This window comes from Juglans regia, chromosome 11 (genome assembly GCF_001411555.2).
Source record: "Juglans regia cultivar Chandler chromosome 11, Walnut 2.0, whole genome shotgun sequence".
NCBI classification, from domain to species: domain Eukaryota; kingdom Viridiplantae; phylum Streptophyta; class Magnoliopsida; order Fagales; family Juglandaceae; genus Juglans; species Juglans regia.
Genome location: NC_049911.1, coordinates 20350234 through 20371150, shown reverse-complemented (window position 1 = coordinate 20371150; position 20917 = coordinate 20350234). Strand labels below are relative to the sequence as shown.

Sequence of the window (20917 nt, the reverse complement as noted above, 5' to 3'; positions counted from 1 at the left end):
ACATAAAATCATGCATAGCTTTTCATATATTATTTTAATGCATAACTCTCACATTAAATCATGACCTTTCATAAATCTTTTGATGCATAACTCCTTTCATAAAATCATGAATTTTCATAAATAACTTAATGCATAATTCTTCACATAAAATCATAGATTTTCCTAATTTTATCATGTCTTGGGTACGTAAAAAGGGGCTTCCAATGGAGGGTGTACATGCATAATATTTTTATAAAAGACAAGCAGTTTACCGTACATACGTGTAAGGGTATGATCATGCTACTTACCTTGCAGTGCTAATCCACTATTTTTGGCACATAATCGGTCACCTATAAAAATAAACACGTAATTTACATAAATTTCAAATTAAACATGTGATTTTATTTAAAATCTAAACTACTAAAATATCCTATATTTTCTATATCTAAATTCTATCTTCCAAACACTAAATTATTCTCAACTATTAATCTTTAAAAAGCATGGGCATTTTTGTAATTTAACAAACCCACCTAAAATTCGCATTTCACGCATTCGGGAATCTCTTGCGTGGCCTTAAGGCCCAAGGGCCCATTATAGTTTAAAAAATGGGGCAAGGAATTAGAGATTCAGGGGTTACGCAACAAAGGTCAAAAGGGCATATATGTAATTACAAAATTATTAGAGGGGCCTTTTGGGAAAGTCTGATATAAAACACAAAAAAAGGGAGAAAAGCTTACGGGAGAGGACTAGCTTGTGCGATGCTGATCACCAAGAGAGAGGCTAAGTGTGATGGCAGCTTTGGATGGCTGGGAGTGACCGGCGATGCAACTGGCTCCTCAGAATGGTGGTGCAACCCAAGAGAGAGTGAGAGAGAGAGAAAGAAAGAGTGAACATAGTGAGCAAAAGGGACGGAGAAGTAGTAGGATCGTTTGGCAATGGCTCATTGTGAGGGATAAGGTGTGTCTGAGGCGATGGTGGCATTGGAGTAGCACGATCGAGCTCTGGCCATGGCGTGTGGCCGTTTTTGGGGAGATGTGGTGGCTGACGAGGGAGAAAATGGCTCTACGGGGGACTCCAAAAGTGTTCGGGTTTTTAGAAGCAAAATAGAGGTACCGTGCGTGGAGCTTGTGCAGTGGCTATCACACGGTGTTTGAGCAAGTGGAAGGGGTTACGGCGTTGTTGGCTTGGCTTCGGACGGTGATTGAGCTAAATTATTGCATATTTTATATATCTAGAACCCATATATTTAAATTATTTCATTAGATTATTATTGATTTTAGATGAAAAAATAGTTAAGATGCATAAATTCGAGTTGTTATTTAAATTGATTTATAGTATAGTTAATGCTAAATTTTATAACTTGTGATTTAATTAGGCAATGTTTCTTCACATGCAGAACACATCTTTGACATATTTTTATTATTCCTTTTAATTTATTTTCTATTTTCTACTTTTTGAGATAAGCAAAAAACGCAAGCTGAAAAAATAGAAGGGATGAAACTCATGGTGGGAGAAAAGGCTGGGCGGAAAAGAAAAAAAGTAAAGAGGCAAAAAGATAAATAAAAAAAAAAAAAAAAAAAAGAAAAGCAGAGGCTTCTCAAAAACAAATGCTAGGCAACTCTCACAGAAAAGGAAAAAGCAAAAAAAGAAAACCACACACGCACGCAACGGATGGACGCGAGACACTGGGGGCATTTTGAAAAAGCAAGAATTATTTTTTTTACGTGAGGAGACAGACGCAACACAAAGGAGAATTATTATTTTTTCATTAGGGTTTTTTTTCTTCATTTTGAACACAACACGCACAGAGTAGTGCCTCAGCTTGAAGAACCTCCAGTGGTCCAAACTACCGCTGCCCAGGTGTCCTCCACTGCCAACCACCTCCATCTCCATTCATTTGGCTTGTTCTTTCCACTCTCTACTATTTATTTAATTTTAGTTTAAAGTTTATGATGTATTTTTGTGATATTTGACTTAGACCTTTTGGCATTTTATTTGCTGTTTATTTACTTGATGTTAGTTATTTTTCTTGCTTCTTTAATCTTCCATTAAATAGACATTACAATTGTTATTGATTGATTTTGAGAATTTATGATTCAAATACAAGAATGAGCCCTAGAATTTTGACTTTGCTTTTCAATTTTCAGCTCATATTGCATTAATTATTTTCTAATCTAGCTTAGTTCTTAGTTTAATTTTGTTAATATCTTAGTTCCATTGCATATTAGGTTAATTAGGACTTAATTAATTTCGGTTTTATTAATTAATTTTCTGATTAATTGAGGTTTTTTAGCTTAGTTGATTCATTGATTGTTAATTTCAATTTATTAGTCTCTTACATTTCATTTCGACACCCAAAAAAGTCTAAAAATATGAATCTAATTTATGACTAGTGCCCTTTTTATACCTGTTGCACTCTGCCATTCATTGCATATACCACCATTTTTATTTTCTCTCTGTGAGTATTTTTACCATTTTAAACGAGTTTGATTTTAAGTAACGTTCCCTGAGGAGACAATCTAGGAATTTATTTCTAATTATTACGCGACATCCTCCTGCACTTGAGACAACCTTTGTACTACTCATTTTTTAGTGAATCAAGTGGCACGGCTTCGGGACGGACTGAGGGGAGGTGGTGGAGGTTGTTTTTCTTGGATGTGTGTTGTGGGTGACTTGGACGTGGGCTGGCGGCTTGTGGTCGCTTTGCAGTGGGAGTGGGTGGCAGTGGTTTATGGAAGGAAGCCAAGTTTTCTACTTTACGTGGGATTGGGTAGTGCTAACGCACGGGTTTCCGTCGTGCAGGTGGTTGTGTTGTTTTCCCTAAGCTGTGACCGAGGGGAAATGCATGGGTTGTTAGGTTTCGACGATGGCAGTTCTAGGTGCACTGTCGTGTGTGTGCTGTGCTGTGTCCTCGTGGTTGAGCTATGATGAAAGTGGGCTGTGAAAGCGAAGGGTGTTATGCGTGAGTGAGGTATAGCTTCTCCAGATCTGTTTGTGTTTATTTGTGGGAGTCTAGGATGAGTTTTATAGATAAGGTGGAGGGGGATGTCGTGAGTGATAAGGAGATTGAAAAAGTCGGAGTTGGGAGTTGGCTTTGATTTAAGAATTTTATTCAAACTGGGAAACCAATAGTATAGGAATACATGCATGCACAGACTTGGAAAAGAAATTCAAAAAAATATAAACACTATCTAGAAACCTATCTTAAAATATATCTCAATTTAATAAAATAAAAAATTTAATCCTACTTCATCCATAAAAATGTCAACTGAAAAATAACCTAATTATCAAACCCAATAAAACATCCGTAATTATCCCTAATAATATAGGATCGAGTAGTTACAAGAGCATTTTGGTACAAAAGAAGAGACTAAAAGATCCAGACCGAAGAGAGGCAACGAGATCTAAAGAGACCTGAGGATATTTGGGCGATGAGCCCTGTACTGCGGGACGCAAAGAGAATAATTGTTCCTCTCGGTAGGTGAGGAGACCTAATGGCAACCAGATTAGGCGAGAAGACTTGGTGACCAGTCTAACTGATCAAAGACCATCATCGTGGGCAACAACCAGCAAAGGCGAGCTTTACCGCTCGGTAGGTTAGCGATATGAGTCTTCCATCTCGATCAAAAACCTTACATCTTGGCGATTAGGCGAGGAGACCAGTTATATTCAGTGCACACAGCATCTACCTGATGGGATCTTCCTGAGTTCTGTAATCAATCTACTGACTACTAAATCCTCCCAATTTCTGTAAATCAAGCCGAATATCATTGAATCTTCCATTTTTTATAATTCCGTTATTCTGGGGATATTTTCCTTCTATGTTAACTTTTATTTTTAGAAACTATTTTCTAAATTTTTAGACTAGATTGTAGCAGCATTTATCTTGTTTCTAAATTTGAATTTTTACATCTATTTAATCTCGACTTGTGGGATGAATAGGAGGTCGGTTTTTTTAGAGTTTTAGTTTTAGAGAGTGAATTAGTTTGAGTTTGTATTCTAGAGTTTCTTTGAAGGAGGATCTGGAAGGCAGAGGCGAGAGTCGCATGTTTCATCAACAGACTTCAACGAAGAACACTATTTCTATTCTTTTCAATTCCATTATGAACTAATTTTATTTTCTAGAGTTTTGATGTAGCCTAGCATTGAACACATAATTTATATTCTAAGTTATTTGATTTTTTTATTTTCATGATTGATTGTTTATTTCTTGTTCTTAATGCTTACAATTTTATAACTAACTATTGCTCGATTTATTGGATTGCGATGAGACCGAGAGGTGATTTGTGATTAAAGCTCTAGGATTAAATATCATTAGTTGAGAGAAAGTTGAGATACTTTACTGTGATTAGTGTGATTTTCAAAAAAAATCCAAAGAACTTAATGAGTTTTTAATTAGTTAAATTCACATTGAGATATGGAGTTATAAATTGGAGATAGTTTTAGTATTGTTCGAGAGAAAATATTGAATAATTAAGGGATTTTTATCATCAACGTGAAATAATTGGAAGTCTATGATAAGAAAGACTAAATTGTGTTATGATTATGTGCTCTTGCAGATTATATTTTTATGCGAACATTGTGGTTTTTAATTGTACTTTGTTATGACCTATAACAAAGTTGTTATAGGAATTAAGACTTAAAAAACAATGGCAAGGCTGCAACGGGCAGTGCTTAATAATATGAATCATAACCGGCTTCTTGTCATCAAGTTTTATGAATCATAATATACTTGAAGAACAGTACTAATTAACAAATTAATAATGCTATACTTTCTTTGAGTTGTAAAATAATTGTTAAATGAATCATTATGCAAGAGTACAAAAAAATGTATAGTTATCAATCAACTGGTGTTACATCTACGACACTTGCTTCTGCGAGATTAGACGATTCAACATGGGTCCATGCACGCGTAGTGAGGGGAAAGAAATAATACTCAATATTTCTATTGTAGCAAAATAATTAGAGGTGACGGAATCACTTGATTGAAGTATCATCTAACTAAGATTCCAGGTAATGTAGAAACTTGTAAAAAGGTCCCCGATGATATAAAATGGCAAATGAAAGAGCTGGTTAATGAACTAAAAAAAAAAAATAAAGAGAAGAAAAGAAAAATAAATTCAAAGATTGGAGGCTTTGTAGATTTAACTATAATACCCAAACCTAATAGGAAGACTCTATGCCAACCAATTTATTCCAAACTCCTTCGAAAACTATCCTAGATAAATTTCTTCCCCTTTGTAATTGAAAGTTTGAGTTTTAAACTTCCATATTTTTTTAATATTTATCTATCAACTTCCCTATTAAAATGATTTTATTTCATCTTAAAATTTTTCTATGTTCCAAACTTTGTATTACTTTTGTATCATGAGAAAAGAGTGTTAAATCACTAAGGTTGCAGAATTTTTGGTCTTACCCGTTGCTTTTCATCTTCAGCCCTCTTGGCATTCCATACATTTTCCTTAATTCCTTTTTTTCACTTAAGTGTTGACAAGTCAGAGATTCTATAATAACTTACAATCCCATCCCCTTTAGACGAGTCTATCAGCAATATTGGCAGTAAGAAACAATTTCAACTTGGTTGTACTTACAGCTCCTGTTCAGAAATTCCACTTCGTTTTTCTATTTTATTTTCTTTCAGTAATTTCCTCCTCCACATATATACTCAACTGGGGAGTTAAACATAAATCCTACATCTTTTCCAGCCGTTGTACGTATTGCACAGTCATTGAGTTAGGTCCACAGTGCTAAAGCAAGTTTCAGACTTATATGATCTATCGGTAGTTCTTTTTCTTCTCCTCTCTTCACCTCATGCCACTGCAACCATTGTGTTTCGACCTTGAAGCCATCTAGGGAGATCTTCAGCCACCATCTCAGTTGGTAAGTTTAAAAGCTCATCTTTTCATTCTTGAGTTCAAGCTATACACACAAACAACAACCACGTTTTTCTTCTCCTTGAACTTCTGCTGCTGTCCAGAATATATGTAGTGATCAGTTTCACCTTCCTTTTTCACATATTGCCTCTAAATCTTGTCTATTTGAGTGAAAAATCATAAGGAATGAGAGTAGGCTCTGTAAATAGGATTAAACCCACTTGTTAGAGCTCAACGTACATCAGAAAATTTCTGATGTTTGCTACTTGTGCTGCAGCAATTTCCCTCTTCATTTGCAGCTTGGATCTTCACTCTATAAGGCTGGAACTTTGGCTTAAATTCCATTCTCTAGAAGACAAGTTCAGGTTAGTTTGAAAAACCTTCTTTTCCCTCTCAAAGTTCTCATACAGTATATAAAAGACATCAACAACACACTTGTATCAAGTTCTGGAATTTTCTGCACAGATTCTGTCATAGGTCTTCCAACCTCACTTGTTCCTTCTTTTTTCATTTGATACTTGTTTAGTTAGGTTTGTAACGAGGTGAGGGGAAGGTAGAAACAAGCATAGTTCGTGCAACCTACTGCTTGAAAAGGTGAGATGATTTCTACCCCTGTTTTGTTCCAAGTTGTACAATTTCCACAAAAATTCTACTATAGTTTTAACTCTACTTCTTCTTATTATTTGAATCGCTTTCTAACTATGTTTAAGCCTTCATTTTTATGTGTTAAACCAGTAGAGATTAGTATGTATTTTTAACCTTTTCCTCAAGCTAATAGCCTAAGTAAACAATCAAGGATTTCATTTAAACTAGAAAGTTTTCTCTTAGAATTTTCTGGTTTATCAAGAACTATCATTGCTGTTTTATGCTATGTTTACACAAAAACTGATGTTTCTTTTCAATTTTTCTTCAACACTAGTATCCTTTGTTTACCAAAAGCTGTCAAATATCCATTTTGGTGAAATTTTTCAGATTTTGATACTTTCTTGTTCCCCTCAATTTCCAAGCAAATTCCTATCGTCTATATACTCTTAATCCATGATTTTCATCTATCTTTTATGTAGAAAGCATAATAGCCCTTATTGGACAACAAGCGTGTTATTAAACATGTTTATGAATTTCTTTAGAATGCTTGAAATGAAGAGTTGAATGGCTTGACTTTGTGCTAAGTATGGAAGTATAACATGAAATCGTTATACCTTAAAGAAATGGACGGTGAGAAGGAAGGAATAAAGTTGGATTGACTTGGTTTCTTGTTGAGCTTGTTTGATATGGAAGGGAGTTGAAAGGATAGAGATTGTGTTGCAGTTGATTATCTCTAAGTGAAGAGGAAGTTAAGGAAAATGCTTTACTTCCTTCTTGGATTTAAAGTAAACAACTAGCTAAGAGTATGGTTATTAAAGCTTAGTATGAAGATTGATATGTTCATTCCATTTCATTGAATATGACTTATTGAAGTGCAAAAAGAAAACAAAGGTTGAGCTTTTTAACACCCCGCTTAATTAACCATTAGATCAACTCTCAAGCATTCTAGATTAGACTTTTAATTTTGGGTTATTACTTACATTAAGGTTAATAGTGAGGTTAGCCTTAATCTTAGCACTTAGTACCATTAAACTAATGATTAGAAAAAGCAAGCCCATTAGTGAATTTAATGAGGCTTTTAGGACCTTAGAGCATTCATGGGCCTAGCCCAAGAGCCTTTAAGCCATGAACCCACACACTTGGCCCTTTTAAGCCCACAAGGCCCAAAGCCATGTTTGGGTTTATTTCACTATTCAACTTGAAAGCCCAATACACCATACATTGGTTTCCTTAAGCCCAAATCATACCCTAAGTATCCAAATTAAGTTTTGAAAGTTGGCTAAAACCATTAACCATCATACTTGAGGTTAGTGAACTTTAAGCCATGCTTTGAAACTTAATTTTGTTTAATCTTTTCTTAAACCTTTTAATTTGATTTTTCTTAAATTATTACTTCATCACATCATAATTAGACCTTACTAATACCCTAAATAAACCTCCCCACGTGTCATTAAGAAAAATGATATATCAAACCCAAATCTTGCATCAATTAGCTTTGTGAATTGTCCTTTGTATGCTTGGACTGTTTTGCCCTTAGGCCCAACATTTTTGTGATTTGTCCCCAAGGGTAATATCATCCTTAAAAACCTCATGAAACCCCTTCAAACCCAGTTTGAGCTTTGGATAAAATTGGTTACACAAACCAACTCAAATGACCAAACCGAATGCACCTTGGTCTAGTTTTTGTAGGAACCAATTGGGTTGGAATTTAACCAACCATCTGCCATGGTTGAGCCACCACCCCATGCCACCTCCTTCACCACCTAATCCTCAAGGGGCCCATAACCATCATGAGAAATTTAACTCAAATTTTTCCACCCAAAACCATCCAAGAACCGAAGCTCAAATATGTCAAGTAGAAACCACTTGAACCTGCCGGTTAGCATAGGTGGTTTGCTTGACTTTTTGTCAACTAAACCATGTCCCACGACCTAGCCACCACTATAGGACCATTGTAGCCACAGTAAGGAAGAAATCATGGTGGTTTTAGGCCACTATCCCCCTGCACATGAGGACACAAACTGATGAATGCAATCTGAAATTTCAGTAACCACCCACCATTATATCATCTTTTTTTGAACTACACCTCCATGATTACTTGGCAGCCAACCCTCCACCTTCTACCACCAGAAAAAGCCTTCAAGAAGTGATCTTGCACCTGCACAAATCAGCCATGATGATGAGTCCAAACGATGAGTCAAGACAATGAGATAAACTTTCCAAAGAAAATCACATTGAACCCGTCAGCCCCATCCATGGTTAGTTTTGTTGGCTTTCCTTCTATTTCTTCTACACCACGACTTGACCAGCCCCCTTAGGATTAATGTAGCAACTGTAGAAGTGAAATCATGATAGTTTAAGGCACTATTTTGGTCCGCACAAGATGACACAAGTGATGGAGTGCAAATCTGGAAATCTCAGCTCCTTACACCACCTTCCACCAATCACCTTGGACCAAGGCCAACGTCCCTTCCCTTTGGCAGCCTATAAGAGGCCCCTTCACCCCCTCATTTTCTCCACACCACAGCTCCAAGCTCCCTTTTAGAGATCAAAAGAGTGAAACCAAAGTGAGTTCTTGAGTGTTCTTGTGCAAGGCTGTCTTGAGTGCTTAGAAGGCCATGAAATTTGTAATTTCTTGCTCTTGATCTTAGTTAGCATGTAAAGCTTTGTTTCCAAGTGTTGGTATGAAATTTGGTTGAATTTTGAGAAGGTTATCAAGCTTAGTTCAAAACTGGGTCATTAAAGGGTGATTTGAATGATTAAATGATTTTAAATGGAAATTTAGCTACGACATGTCTTAAGTATGATTTGATATGATTTATCATTGTCTTAACATGATTATCAAAGGTTTAAATTGTGGTTAGAAGCATGTCATGGTAGGTTTTAAATCTATCTTGTTTTGATCATCAAGTATGAATCGGTTTTGAATAAATTGGAGATTTATGATATCTTAGCCATGATAAAGTGTTGGGATGAACTTGATTACCCAATAATTAGCCTTCATTATGTAATTAAATATGTTAGTGATCATTTGTGATTAAAGCAAATCTCATATGCATGCAATCATAGGGATCAATAGTTGAAAACACACTTAGGCATCAACTAGAGTGCATGCCACGTGTTGGGACTATTTGGGCAAGTTTCACTTTTATTTTTGAAAATATAAGGGCATAGATGGTTGTATAATGCCAAAATATGAAGTCCATGAATTTTGGCTAAATTTGGAGTTCGTTTACAATTAGTGAAAATTTAGGACCGTAACGGTAATTTTTGAGAGTCTAGGGGTATTTTTGTAAATATCTATTTTTGAAACCTTTGATTTTGAACCTCAACATAGAAGTATTAATCATAACTTGTTACACACTTGATTTCAGCTGCTACGACATTTTTTCGATTACTCAGGAAGTTTATAAGTTAGCTTCTAACTTACACATTGACAGATTATTTATGATTTATTGATAAATGCCTCATTCATGTTTCAACTATCACTTTAAGCATAAAATATCATGTTATATGATACATTGAGTGTATATTTATATGACGTGATATTTATACTATTTTAGCATATTGCATCTATAAATATCATTTCATATAAAAAGCTTGCTATATATGCACATGTCATGAACACATTTTTTAACTTAACATGAAAATAATTTTTTTCACGACCCCAAAGGTTAGGATGGGGAATTATCCTAGTGAAACTCCTCTATCCACTCTGAAGTGTTTAATAATGGAGTGATAACCTCTAAGTTGACGAACAATAATCAAGTGCTTTGAATGAGTTTGTTTTAAAGAACGCCGGAGTGAAGTCAACATATTATGACACCTAACGTTGGTGGATGTAGACGTTATGATTTTTATGATGTATATTATATTACTAATGCATTGAGAACGAGTCTGCAAACAACGTAGTTTCAACGTGAGTTGTACTACGGTCACTGACAATTACTCACAGTGCATATGGGGAACTATGACAATACCACACGTTATGATTAATTTATGAATTGCTAAAAATGATAAAATATTTTGATGAAAATATTATCTTTTGACAATTAAAGTAAAAAATGTTCCCTGAACGAAAATATGTGTCTCCATTTTCTGAAAATGTTGAGGAATCTGGATGGGAAACACACATTTTTCTGCATTTCATATTTATCATTCTTCATGCGTAATTTATCTTTGTGAAAGTTGGTTGTTAACTTACTGAAATTTCATGTAAATCTCACCCTTTGTAGACCAACTATCATTTTACTTGGAATGATAGAAGTTGTGTTAGGATATGGGAGGACAGATTAGATGGAGCATTGGATCCTACTGATTGAGGAGGAGCTTGACCTCGAGAGGAGACTAGATTTGACCATCATGTTTATAGCCCTAGTGCTTCATGATGAAGCAATTAATTTAACTTTGAAGACTTTAATATCTAGTTGTATTAAGTTATGCTACAATTTGGCTTTGAACTTATGATGATCAGTAATGCATTGGGATGTTTTAGTTATTCTGACATAAATTCTGTTTTCACCCTTCTATCCATTGCGATTATTGCATACTGCTAGTTACATACTAGGATGCATTGCATATTAACTATCATGAGCAGGGGTAAGTAACCCTGTGTTACATGTCCCGACGCTCTAAGTCTTCGTTTCATCCCAAGCAGAGGTTGGGGATGTCACAAGTTTAGAGGTAAGTAGCTATGACGATGCTTCTTACACAATATTTTCTTCTACTAGATGCTCTCTTTTCTTCAAATGCTTCTTGGAAATGAAAAAGTAAATGTATATAATGTATAAGCCTTCTTGGAAACCCATGTTAAGTATCCTATTAATTATAAATGTGTGTATAAGTATGATGTAAAGCATTCACATTTAAGATTGAGATCATGGGATTTATCATGTACATGTTTTCTTTAAAGCTAGTGATTTTCTTAATATAAAGTTATAGCATAAAATGCATTATTTTATGAAAGAAAATGCATACTACATTGGACTAAGAAAGATAATGAAAATTTTACGAAAGGAAAAAGGAAAAGAAAAGGAAATGAAGGTTTTATATATGAAAATATGTAAAGAGCAATGGCGGAGTGATGATAGTACGAAAGGGGCATATTGGAATGCCGAACCGATTCCATTGGTAGTGCATACAGAGTATTAGACTCACTTTTGTGTTTAATATTTTAAAAGTCTAGGTAATGACAAAAATGAGGCTGCAGAGCAAGACACTACTCAGGAAGGAGACACGGATGTTCCTACCATGAAAGCAATTATGGTTTTTAATATGTAGCTAATGGGATAGTCTTATATTTTGACAAACATGTTATTTTGAGTTTTGATGTTATAAAAGAAAAATGAGAAAGTCCATTTTGTAAATTGTTAATAAATTATTTACGTATAGAAGAAAAAAAAAAGTTAGATGAAATGTAGCAGCTCATTCCATCTCTAGGGAGGGTTTGTTACATTAACATATGATGATATTGATGATAATATTGAGGGACACTATCAATATTCGAAAGGGAATGGGAAGGAGAAAGAATGTGTAACTGGAAAGTCAGTGGGAGCATTGAATAGATTTTTCACTCCAAGAGCAACTCCTTGGTCTCAACCTTCCATTAAGAGTGCTATGCATTCGAAGAAGATGATTGACAAAGCAAACATGGCTGTAGCACACTGGTGGTATGATGTTAATCTACTTTTCAATGCATCTCAATCCAAATTTTATCAACCAGCTATAGATGACTTAGCTGCCATCGGGCTAGAATTCAAGGGTCCTTTACATGAGATGAGAGGAAATATGTTAAAGAATTTTGTGAAGGAGGTTCATAATTATCTCTTAAATATTAAAAAATTTTGGAATGAGAGGGTTGTTCACTAATGGCAGATGGTTGGAATAACCAGAGGCAACAACCAATAATCAATTTTTTTAGTTTATTGCCTAAAAGGTACAACATTCTTAAAGTCTATTGAGACATCAAACCTTAGAAAAGATTTCAAAACATTATTTAACATCTTTGATGAAGTCATTCAAGAAGTTGATGTTGAGAATATTGTGCAGTTTATAACGGACAATGATGCAAATTATAAAACTGTAGGAAAAATGTTACAGCAGAAGTATGGCTCTTTCTTTTGGTCCCCTTGTGCAACTCATTGTATAGATTTGATGTTGGAAAATTTTTCTGATCACAGGCATTTTCCTATTATTGATGAAACTATAAGAAAGGCAAGGAAGATAGTGAAGTTCATCTATAACCATGCTTTGGTTTTGGCATTGATGAGAAGAGATTTCACCAAAGGTCGTGATTTCTGTCGTCCTACAATCATAAGGTTTGCAACAAATTTTTTAAGTATCCAATCATTACTTTTGTTTACAAAGAGCTTAGACAAATGTTTACTTGTGATAAATGGATTGCATCAAGTCATTCTAAAAGCAAAATAGGGAAGGAGATAGTCGAGATTGTTCTAGAAGATAATAAGTTTTGGGCTCAATGTCAATTTATTGTGAAAATTAGTGAGCCTTTGGTTCGAATTCTATGACTTGTCGATGGGGAAGAGAAGCCTGCAATGAGATTCTTGTATGATGCAATGGAAAGAGCCAAAGGGAATATAAAAGCAAGATGCAATAACAAAGTTACTGCATTTATGCCATTCATCAAGATCATTGATGCTAGGTGGGATAAACAGCTTCACAATCCATTACATGCGGTGTGTTGTTTTCTTAACCCTGAAATTTACTATAACCCTTGCTTTAAAAATAAAAATGATGTTTCAAAAGGGTTTATGACTTGTGTTATGAAGTTAGAACTTGATCCCGATAAGCAAGACAAGATCATTGAAGAACTTGAATTGTATAAGAATGTAGAAGGTGATTTTGGACATTCTTTAGCAATCCACCAGCGTGAAAAAATTAGTCCAGGTATTATCAATATCATTTGTTAAAATAGTGTGAATCTATATTTTAATTTTTGCCTTATTTTATTTTTATTTAATTTTAAGTAATAATTTATAATTGCACTGTTACTATAGTTGCATGGTGTACTAATTTTGGTCATGAGGTTCCAACGCTTCAAAAGTTTGCAATTCGAATACTAAGTCAATGTTATAGTACAACTGGCTATTAAAGAAATTGGAGCACATTTGAGTTTATTCATTTGGAGAAGAGGGATAGATTAGCGCATAAACGTTTGAATGATTTAGTATTTGTTCGTTATAAGTTGAAGCTGCGAGAGAGGTAAAGTTTTTCAATAATAATGATTTTTACTATTGAAAAATATGTAACATTTTCACTTATGTTTGACTTTTATTTTGACAGAAACATAAAAAAGGGAATAGATGTTTTGGATCCAATCAACCTTGAAAACATTGACTTGATGGATTGGGCAAGTTTTGAGGAGCCATTGGACTCACTAAATGTAGAAAACAATGATAATGTTAGTCTTGATGTTGATGATGGTGGTGACGTTGGCAAAAATATTTTGATTAACATTTCGAATGTCAATCCTTATTTATGAAGATGAGTATTATTCTTAATAGTTGGATTGAGAACATAGAAATATTATTAAGTTTTACAAATATGTGTTGTTAAGAGTCTATGACATGTATTGACTATTGAGAAATAATATTGAGTTTCTCATGTGTATACGTTTTTAAGACTTATATTGTTGTTATTTTGAAATATAGTTTTTTTTATATATAATTAATTTATCCATATATAAATTATCTCGTAGTGGTACCGGTACCGAAATATTTTGTTCCAGTGCCTCAACCAAAACGGTATTCAAAACTTTGACAGAAACACACAAAGACATGGCTTCCCAAGTTCCATATATACATGAAACATTCAAGGTACACAAAGCTGTCCAATATGTGTAATCAATCAAATTACGCATATACCCTACCTTTTTTATCACCTAAGAACAACATACAATTCACTAAAACATCCACTTGATTTTACAAGCTTCATACACACCGACATACATCCAACTCAATTTAAGAAAGGGAAAGAAGAGCTTACTAACGGAGAGTTGTTCTTTGACACTTACCATTTGGGCTAGTTCTATGCCTATTTAAAGCATTAATGGTAGCTAAATGGTTCCTTTACAAGTACCTTGTGTGGAGCACCTAACCATTGTTCGATAAAGGGGAAATGGCATGGTCAAGGGCTAGATAAATAGCTGTTGAGAGAAAGAAGTATGAAATGCATAAAATTTCTGAAGTAAAGGGATGTGCATCTGATTTTGGTTGTTGTTGCAGTGGTTGAGATACATTTTTGAGGTGGTCTAGAACAATGTAAATCAGTGACTAAGGTGACGAAATTTGAGAGGAAGGAAGGTCGAAGCTATCGGGTTGGTTATTTTTTCTTGTTACTGCAATAAGATTTTCTGTTGCTATTGTCCATGATGTTGCTGCCCTATTTCTACTAGAGGTCGAAATGGTGACTAATTCCACTTCTAATGAAACATAGTTTTACAAGTGACAAGGGACTAGAATAGAGCACAAGTAAAGATCATAGAAGATCAAGCTGAAATGGAAGGTATGAACGTGACAAGTACGTGGCTGAATTTTCTGCTATACTTTAGTGGTTTCATCTAGTCTAAGAACCCTATGGTGACAGCTACAAAGAGATAGAAACTGAATTTGGTGTTGTTGGTTGAAGGTTTTGTGTACTTGAGGTATGAAGACCCAAATGTGTTATTGTTGTTCCAACCTCTCTTTGCTACTACATTGCAGAATTGCATAGGTTGTTGGTGATTTCTGTTATAGCAATTAGTGGTGGTATTTGTTATTACTGTAGAGGGTTCGGTCGAGGCAACTAACACCTCTATTTTCTCTCATGATTAACTTAAGGTGATGGTAATAAACAGGAATAGAAGAACTAAAGAAAAAATGAATCTTACTCACATTTAACACAACTCTTATGCATTTTCAACCCACGAGTTATCTCAATTTAACATTCATTGTTCAATCCTAACATACAATTTGATGCATACGCATATTCTCAACCCATCTTCCCATACCATCAATTTCTTGCACATTTAAACCCAAAATTCATCCAACTCTGAATTTTCATGGTCGTACAAGCTCAAACCGTAGCCTCCCTTAGTCCATAACTCACAACAACACCAAATACAACTACACACATATACACCACTTAGTTAAACCTTCCCACAACACTCAGACATCATCTAAACATCCAGAGTCTTCCCAACCACCAATTACAACAATACACATGAATTTACAATTTCAATCCCAAAGTTCACAGTCTTTGTTGATCATTTGCTCTCACTAGACCGTCCTAGACTTTGCACAACACAACCAGCTACAAAGCTTATCCCAATACTTCACACGGCATACAACCACATCACAAACTACACAAACATCCCCATCACTTCACAGTATACTACCATATCACAACTGCACATTTCACAATACTTCATCATTTCACAAAGTATACAGCCATAACACCAATTGCACCACAATGCCATCACTTCACTTCACACAACCACATCACAAACTGCACATTTACAGTTCACAATTCACAACAAATAGCACATTTCACAATATTCCATTTCAGTTTCACAAACATAATAATTCTTGAAACAAGGAGATAGAGACTTATACCCTAAATCGAGGGTTGAGCCAGGCAACAGTGCAACAGGTCGAAGGTGGCACTAATGAGCTTAGGCATTTTGCTACTTGCAACAGGTCGAAGGCGATGACAGTGATGGTGGGGTTGGCTTAAGGAGGAGGATGGCACTACTGATGGGGTGGTTCATGGCTAAGTATGGCTGAGTCACGGGCCTTTGCATGGAAAATCACAATGCAGACTTGCGGTAATAGTGGGGCTGGTATACAGAAATTGAGGGGAGCCTACGATGGTGCTACTGGGTTGTGCATGGTGTTACCAAGGTGGTCCCTGGTGGCTAGACGAGATCCCAACTCTTTGAGGTGGTGGTTTACAGATGGGTAGGGCCATTTCGTATGGCTAGAAATAGAGGTAGTCGACTGGACACAAAGGGTTTGGCCCTCAATTTTTTGTAGCTAGCCACGGATGGTGGAGAGGGGGGTCCTGGGTGTACTAATTTGGCCTGAAAGCTCATGAGCTTGGTGGCGATGGGGTTGATGGTGGTGCTATACTGCTTGGTTGGAGGAGATCCATGATGGTTCTATGGGCTGGTCCCAACGGTGTTGTGGTGGTCTTCGATTTCTTGTGGTTGGGCAGAAACAAGCTAGCAAGGCAGAGATGTGGTGAGGGTGCAACAGGGTTGGGCTTCAGTGGGCAGTGCTGCTGTGGCTGGGGAGATCATGAGGGAGAGTGTTATGGATCAAGAACGTGCTTGAGTGGATGATGGCAACAAGGTTGAAGGGATGTGCTGAGTGGAAGATAGAAGGAGTTGATAGTTTAGTTCGTTATGATCTTAGAGTGTTGTAATAAGAGGATGTTAATATTGAATATGCTGTTGTTTGGTTTAATGAAGTGTTGAGTGGCCCCATTTGGATAGTGAAAGTGTTTCATCTCATCTCATCTTATTATTACAACTTTATCAAATTCTCACACAAAATATAATAAACAATTCAACATTTTCAAATTCTAAAACATTAATAATATTACAAAATAATATTCTAACAATATTTTATTCAACTTTTAACTTTCATCTAAAACTATCTCATTTCATCTCACTATCTAAACCACTCCTAAGTGGGAAAGTAGTCGTTTTGTAGCTTGTTTGTCATGTAGTTGTAAATACGATGTTGTATCAAATGAAGGAAGTATAAATCATACAAGCTAGAGGGAAAATTCCTCAACTTAGAATTTCATACAACAGATTCTTCTTCCTCCTCTCTCTCTCTCTATACTTCTTGGTTCTTCTGGAGATTTACTATCTCGGATTAGTCACTACTGGGTCCATTACAGTTGGTATCCATAGCCATAGCAGAAGGGAGACGTTCTTATCCTCAGATTGTGGACTTAGTGAATCATCTTCGTCAATAGCAAGAATGTCAAGGTGGTGCTACTGGGCTATGCGTGGTGTTGCCAAGGTTGTCCTTAGTGGCTGGTTGAGATCCCCACTCTTTGAGGTGGTGGTTTACGGCTAGGTAAGGCCATTTCGTATGGCTAGAAATAGAGGAGGTTGGTTGGACATGGAGGGTTTGGCCCTCGATTTTTCATAGCTGGTCGCAAATGGTGGAGAGAGGGGTAATGGGTGTACTGATTTGGCCTGAAAACTCGTGAGCTTGGTGGCGATGGGGCTTGTGATGCCCCCAGATTCTGCTTGGGATCGAATGCATATTTGAATCATCGAGACATGCAACACAAGGTTAATTGCCCTCGTTCATGACAAGTAAAGATACAATGCACCTAGTATACATCTAGCAATATCAAATATTCGTAGCTGATAATTTTTTTCTTGAGCAATACTATGCACCAAACTAAAGATATCCCAAATACTTAAAACATAATCCATACGTATTGAAATGCTAAATATCCATGATTACAGCATGAGTCCAAAAGGTTTGTAATCAAAAGAGTACTGGAGACCAAACTCCTTAAGTACAAGCAAGAACTAAAGCAACTATTAGGCTAATCCATTAAGTAGCTTGCGCAAATCAATCAAAAATACCATAATACTAACGATAAATCATAGCATTGAGGCTATGAGCTCCGTGTTGTGTCGTGTCGTCACCGTCTAATCGACCATCTCCAATCGATCAACCTCTAGTGCGCCTCCTGATCCTGACACATGGTCTTACCATTTCGGGGAGAATGATAGTTGGGACTACCACGGTGAGATTTGTAATAGACTGAATGATAACTTAACTTAACATAGAGGTCAAAGATGTATGCATGATAGTAAAAACATGAATGCATACATAATCATAAATAAGTTTGACATGACTTGACATTTAACATAGCATGAACTGACATGACTTGAACTTGAGCATAGACTGAGCTGAAACTAAACTTGACATGACATGAACTTAACTGAGACTTAACTGAGACTTTGACATGAATTTAAACATGAATATGAACATAAACATAAACATAAACTGAACTTGAACTGAAACGGAATATGAACTTAACATGAATTGAAACATGATCTGAACGTGAACTTGAAACATGACTGAACGTGAACTGAATGTGAAATGAATTCTGACAATCAAAATGGTTTCATCAAGAATAGTGGACAACCAAAATGATTTCGCCCAACATATCCCGTTAGAGATACTCAGACAATCAGAATGATTACACCATGAGCATTTTAAATGAGATGTCCTAACAATCATAATGATTGCACTAAGAGTACCTAGTAATACTCTGATAATCAGAATGATTACGCCAGGAGCATTTGAGTAGAGGTATTCTAACAATCAAAATTATTACACCGGAAGTGCCTCGTGTGAATTATAAATGGAGATGCTCAAACAATCGTAGTGATTATATTACAAATATCTCAAGCATGACTGACTAAGAAAATATTGTTTTCGATATACACTCTGTAACCGAGACATGACATGATGTAAAATAAAATGACAGATGGCATGACATACGTAACGTGACATATATGTGAGATGCATGACTTGACATAACATGAAACAGATAAATTGAGGGGAACCAACATGGGCCTAGTCTTAAAGATATGTTGCAAGTTCCAGATGGGCCAAATACAAGTTCAAGGGCTTAAATGATGAAGATTCAGTTTTGATTCATTTGATAAGCTATGGAAAGGACAACAAGATGACTTAAAGGCTTTGGGCACTTGAAGACTTTCAATTTATTTAATTCATTTAAATGACTTATTTTATTAGTTTAGAATAATTGGGTTTATAATATGGGAAGCACTTTAGGGGGCCTATGCAAGGGCATGCTGTGAAAGTTATTATTTTATTGAATTAGGGTTAGGGTTACTGTAGCCGAGTTACTATAGTGTCGTACTGTAGTAGCGGCACTGTTCACTAAGGGGTATCTTTGGAAGATGGGGTATTATTTTGGCTAGGGTTTTAATTAGGTTTTGTTTAAATACTCTTTGTAACCACATTTTAATAAGTTTATGAAATTTGATGAATTTATTCATTGTGAATTGAGTTTTACTATTCTTGTTCTTAATTGAACTTTTGAACTTATCAAAGGTAAATCACAATTTTTGTGGCGTTCCTCCTTTGTAATTTGGTTTCTTGAGACAGGTTCTTCAACGGGTCTAGATTTTAATATAATCTAGGTTCTTGAAACGGGTTCTCATTGGGTCTAGATTCTCCATCCATTGACTTGATTTTTGGCTTTCTTGGGGAGTTTTCAAATTGATTGTGGATTCAAGAGATTTCATTCCCGCGGGTTCATATCATTTGGTATCAGGGCCAGGTTTCCAATCAGGTCTGATTCTATTTTTTAATTTCTTTCATTTTTAAATTTAATTCTTGGATTTCATTGTTCTAGGGTTGCCAAAATATATATATATATATATATATATATATGTAGAAACAAAAAGTATGCTGCAGAAATTCTTAGGGTTTTTTGGTTTGATTGAAATTTGCATCTCCTAGGGTTTTAAAATTCTAGGGTTTCTTACATCTCTAAGTTTGTCTATTGCTTGGAGTGTCGTTCCGTTGATTATCTTCTATTTCATGGTCAATTCTTGTGTGCTTGAATTAAATTGCTTGATTTTCACAATTGAATATTGTTGTTTGTGATTTAATTAGAGAGAAGAAGAGAAAAGAAAAGAAAAGACAGGAAAAGAAAAGAAAAGAAAAGAAAAGAAAGGAAAAAGAAAATTTAAAAAAAAAAAAAAAAAAGAGGAAAAGAAAATGTAGCATATTCAAAGGTTGCTACATACTTACAAAAAAAGAGAAAGAAAGAAATTTGTTGATTGAACCTTATTATCAAAGGGGCTGCATACATCATTAAAGTTGATATCTTGTCTTATTGTTACTCTTTCATTCGTATAACTTCCTTGATTCTTAGGTCATTTTTATTCATTTCGTGTTTCTCTTATTCTTGTTTCTTGGACCTAATTACTAGTTGGGATAAAACAAGGTTGCCTTGTCTTGATTGAGTTCATTTAGTTCTGAAAGAACTTGAGTGGGAAAGCTCTTGAAGTAAAAGGCAAGAGAGTGTGCGACTATTATTGGGAAAAAGTCAATTAAGAGTGAAACACGAGTGGAGTGTCATTATTCGAGTGTAAACACGTAAGGGAGTGTGTGAGGTTTTCTTTTTTACCACTAACATTCTTATGTACAGCACCTTATAATGTCTCATCGGAGTAGCTCATCCCCAAGGGGGAGAGTAGATAACTCATCCTTTGTGTTGCAAGTTATGCAACAACAGTTTGAGCGGTTGAACTTTGTGTTGGGTGAAGTGAGGGATAAGATGGATCATCAAGATGCAGCGATTAGAAATCTGCAAGGTAGGAGGGATAGAAGGCGACGTGAGTCTAGTGTTGAAAATGGGTATGAGAAAGAAGAGTATGGTGATTCTCTTATTACTAGGTGTGCAAT

General features: G+C 35.5%; 1 protein-coding gene across 2 annotated transcripts; it reads left to right on the top strand.

Moving 5' to 3' along the window:
* Nucleotides 1-5749: 5749 nt before the first annotated feature.
* LOC109018279 lies at nucleotides 5750-13938 on the top strand. Of its 2 annotated transcripts, XR_002000549.2 has the most exons (5): nucleotides 5750-5859; nucleotides 6130-6217; nucleotides 6379-6446; nucleotides 12617-12754; nucleotides 13740-13938. XR_002000549.2 is itself a non-coding variant. In XM_035682902.1 (3 exons), exons 1-3 carry the CDS (start codon nucleotides 12054-12056, stop codon nucleotides 13936-13938), a joined length of 390 nt encoding a protein of 129 aa, XP_035538795.1. In that variant the 5' UTR covers nucleotides 11852-12053. The 2 variants fall into 2 exon arrangements, 1 of the variants encoding a protein (XP_035538795.1); XM_035682902.1 differs by lacking the exons at nucleotides 5750-5859; nucleotides 6130-6217; nucleotides 6379-6446 and adding an exon at nucleotides 11852-12106.
* Nucleotides 13939-20917: the final 6979 nt, after the last annotated feature.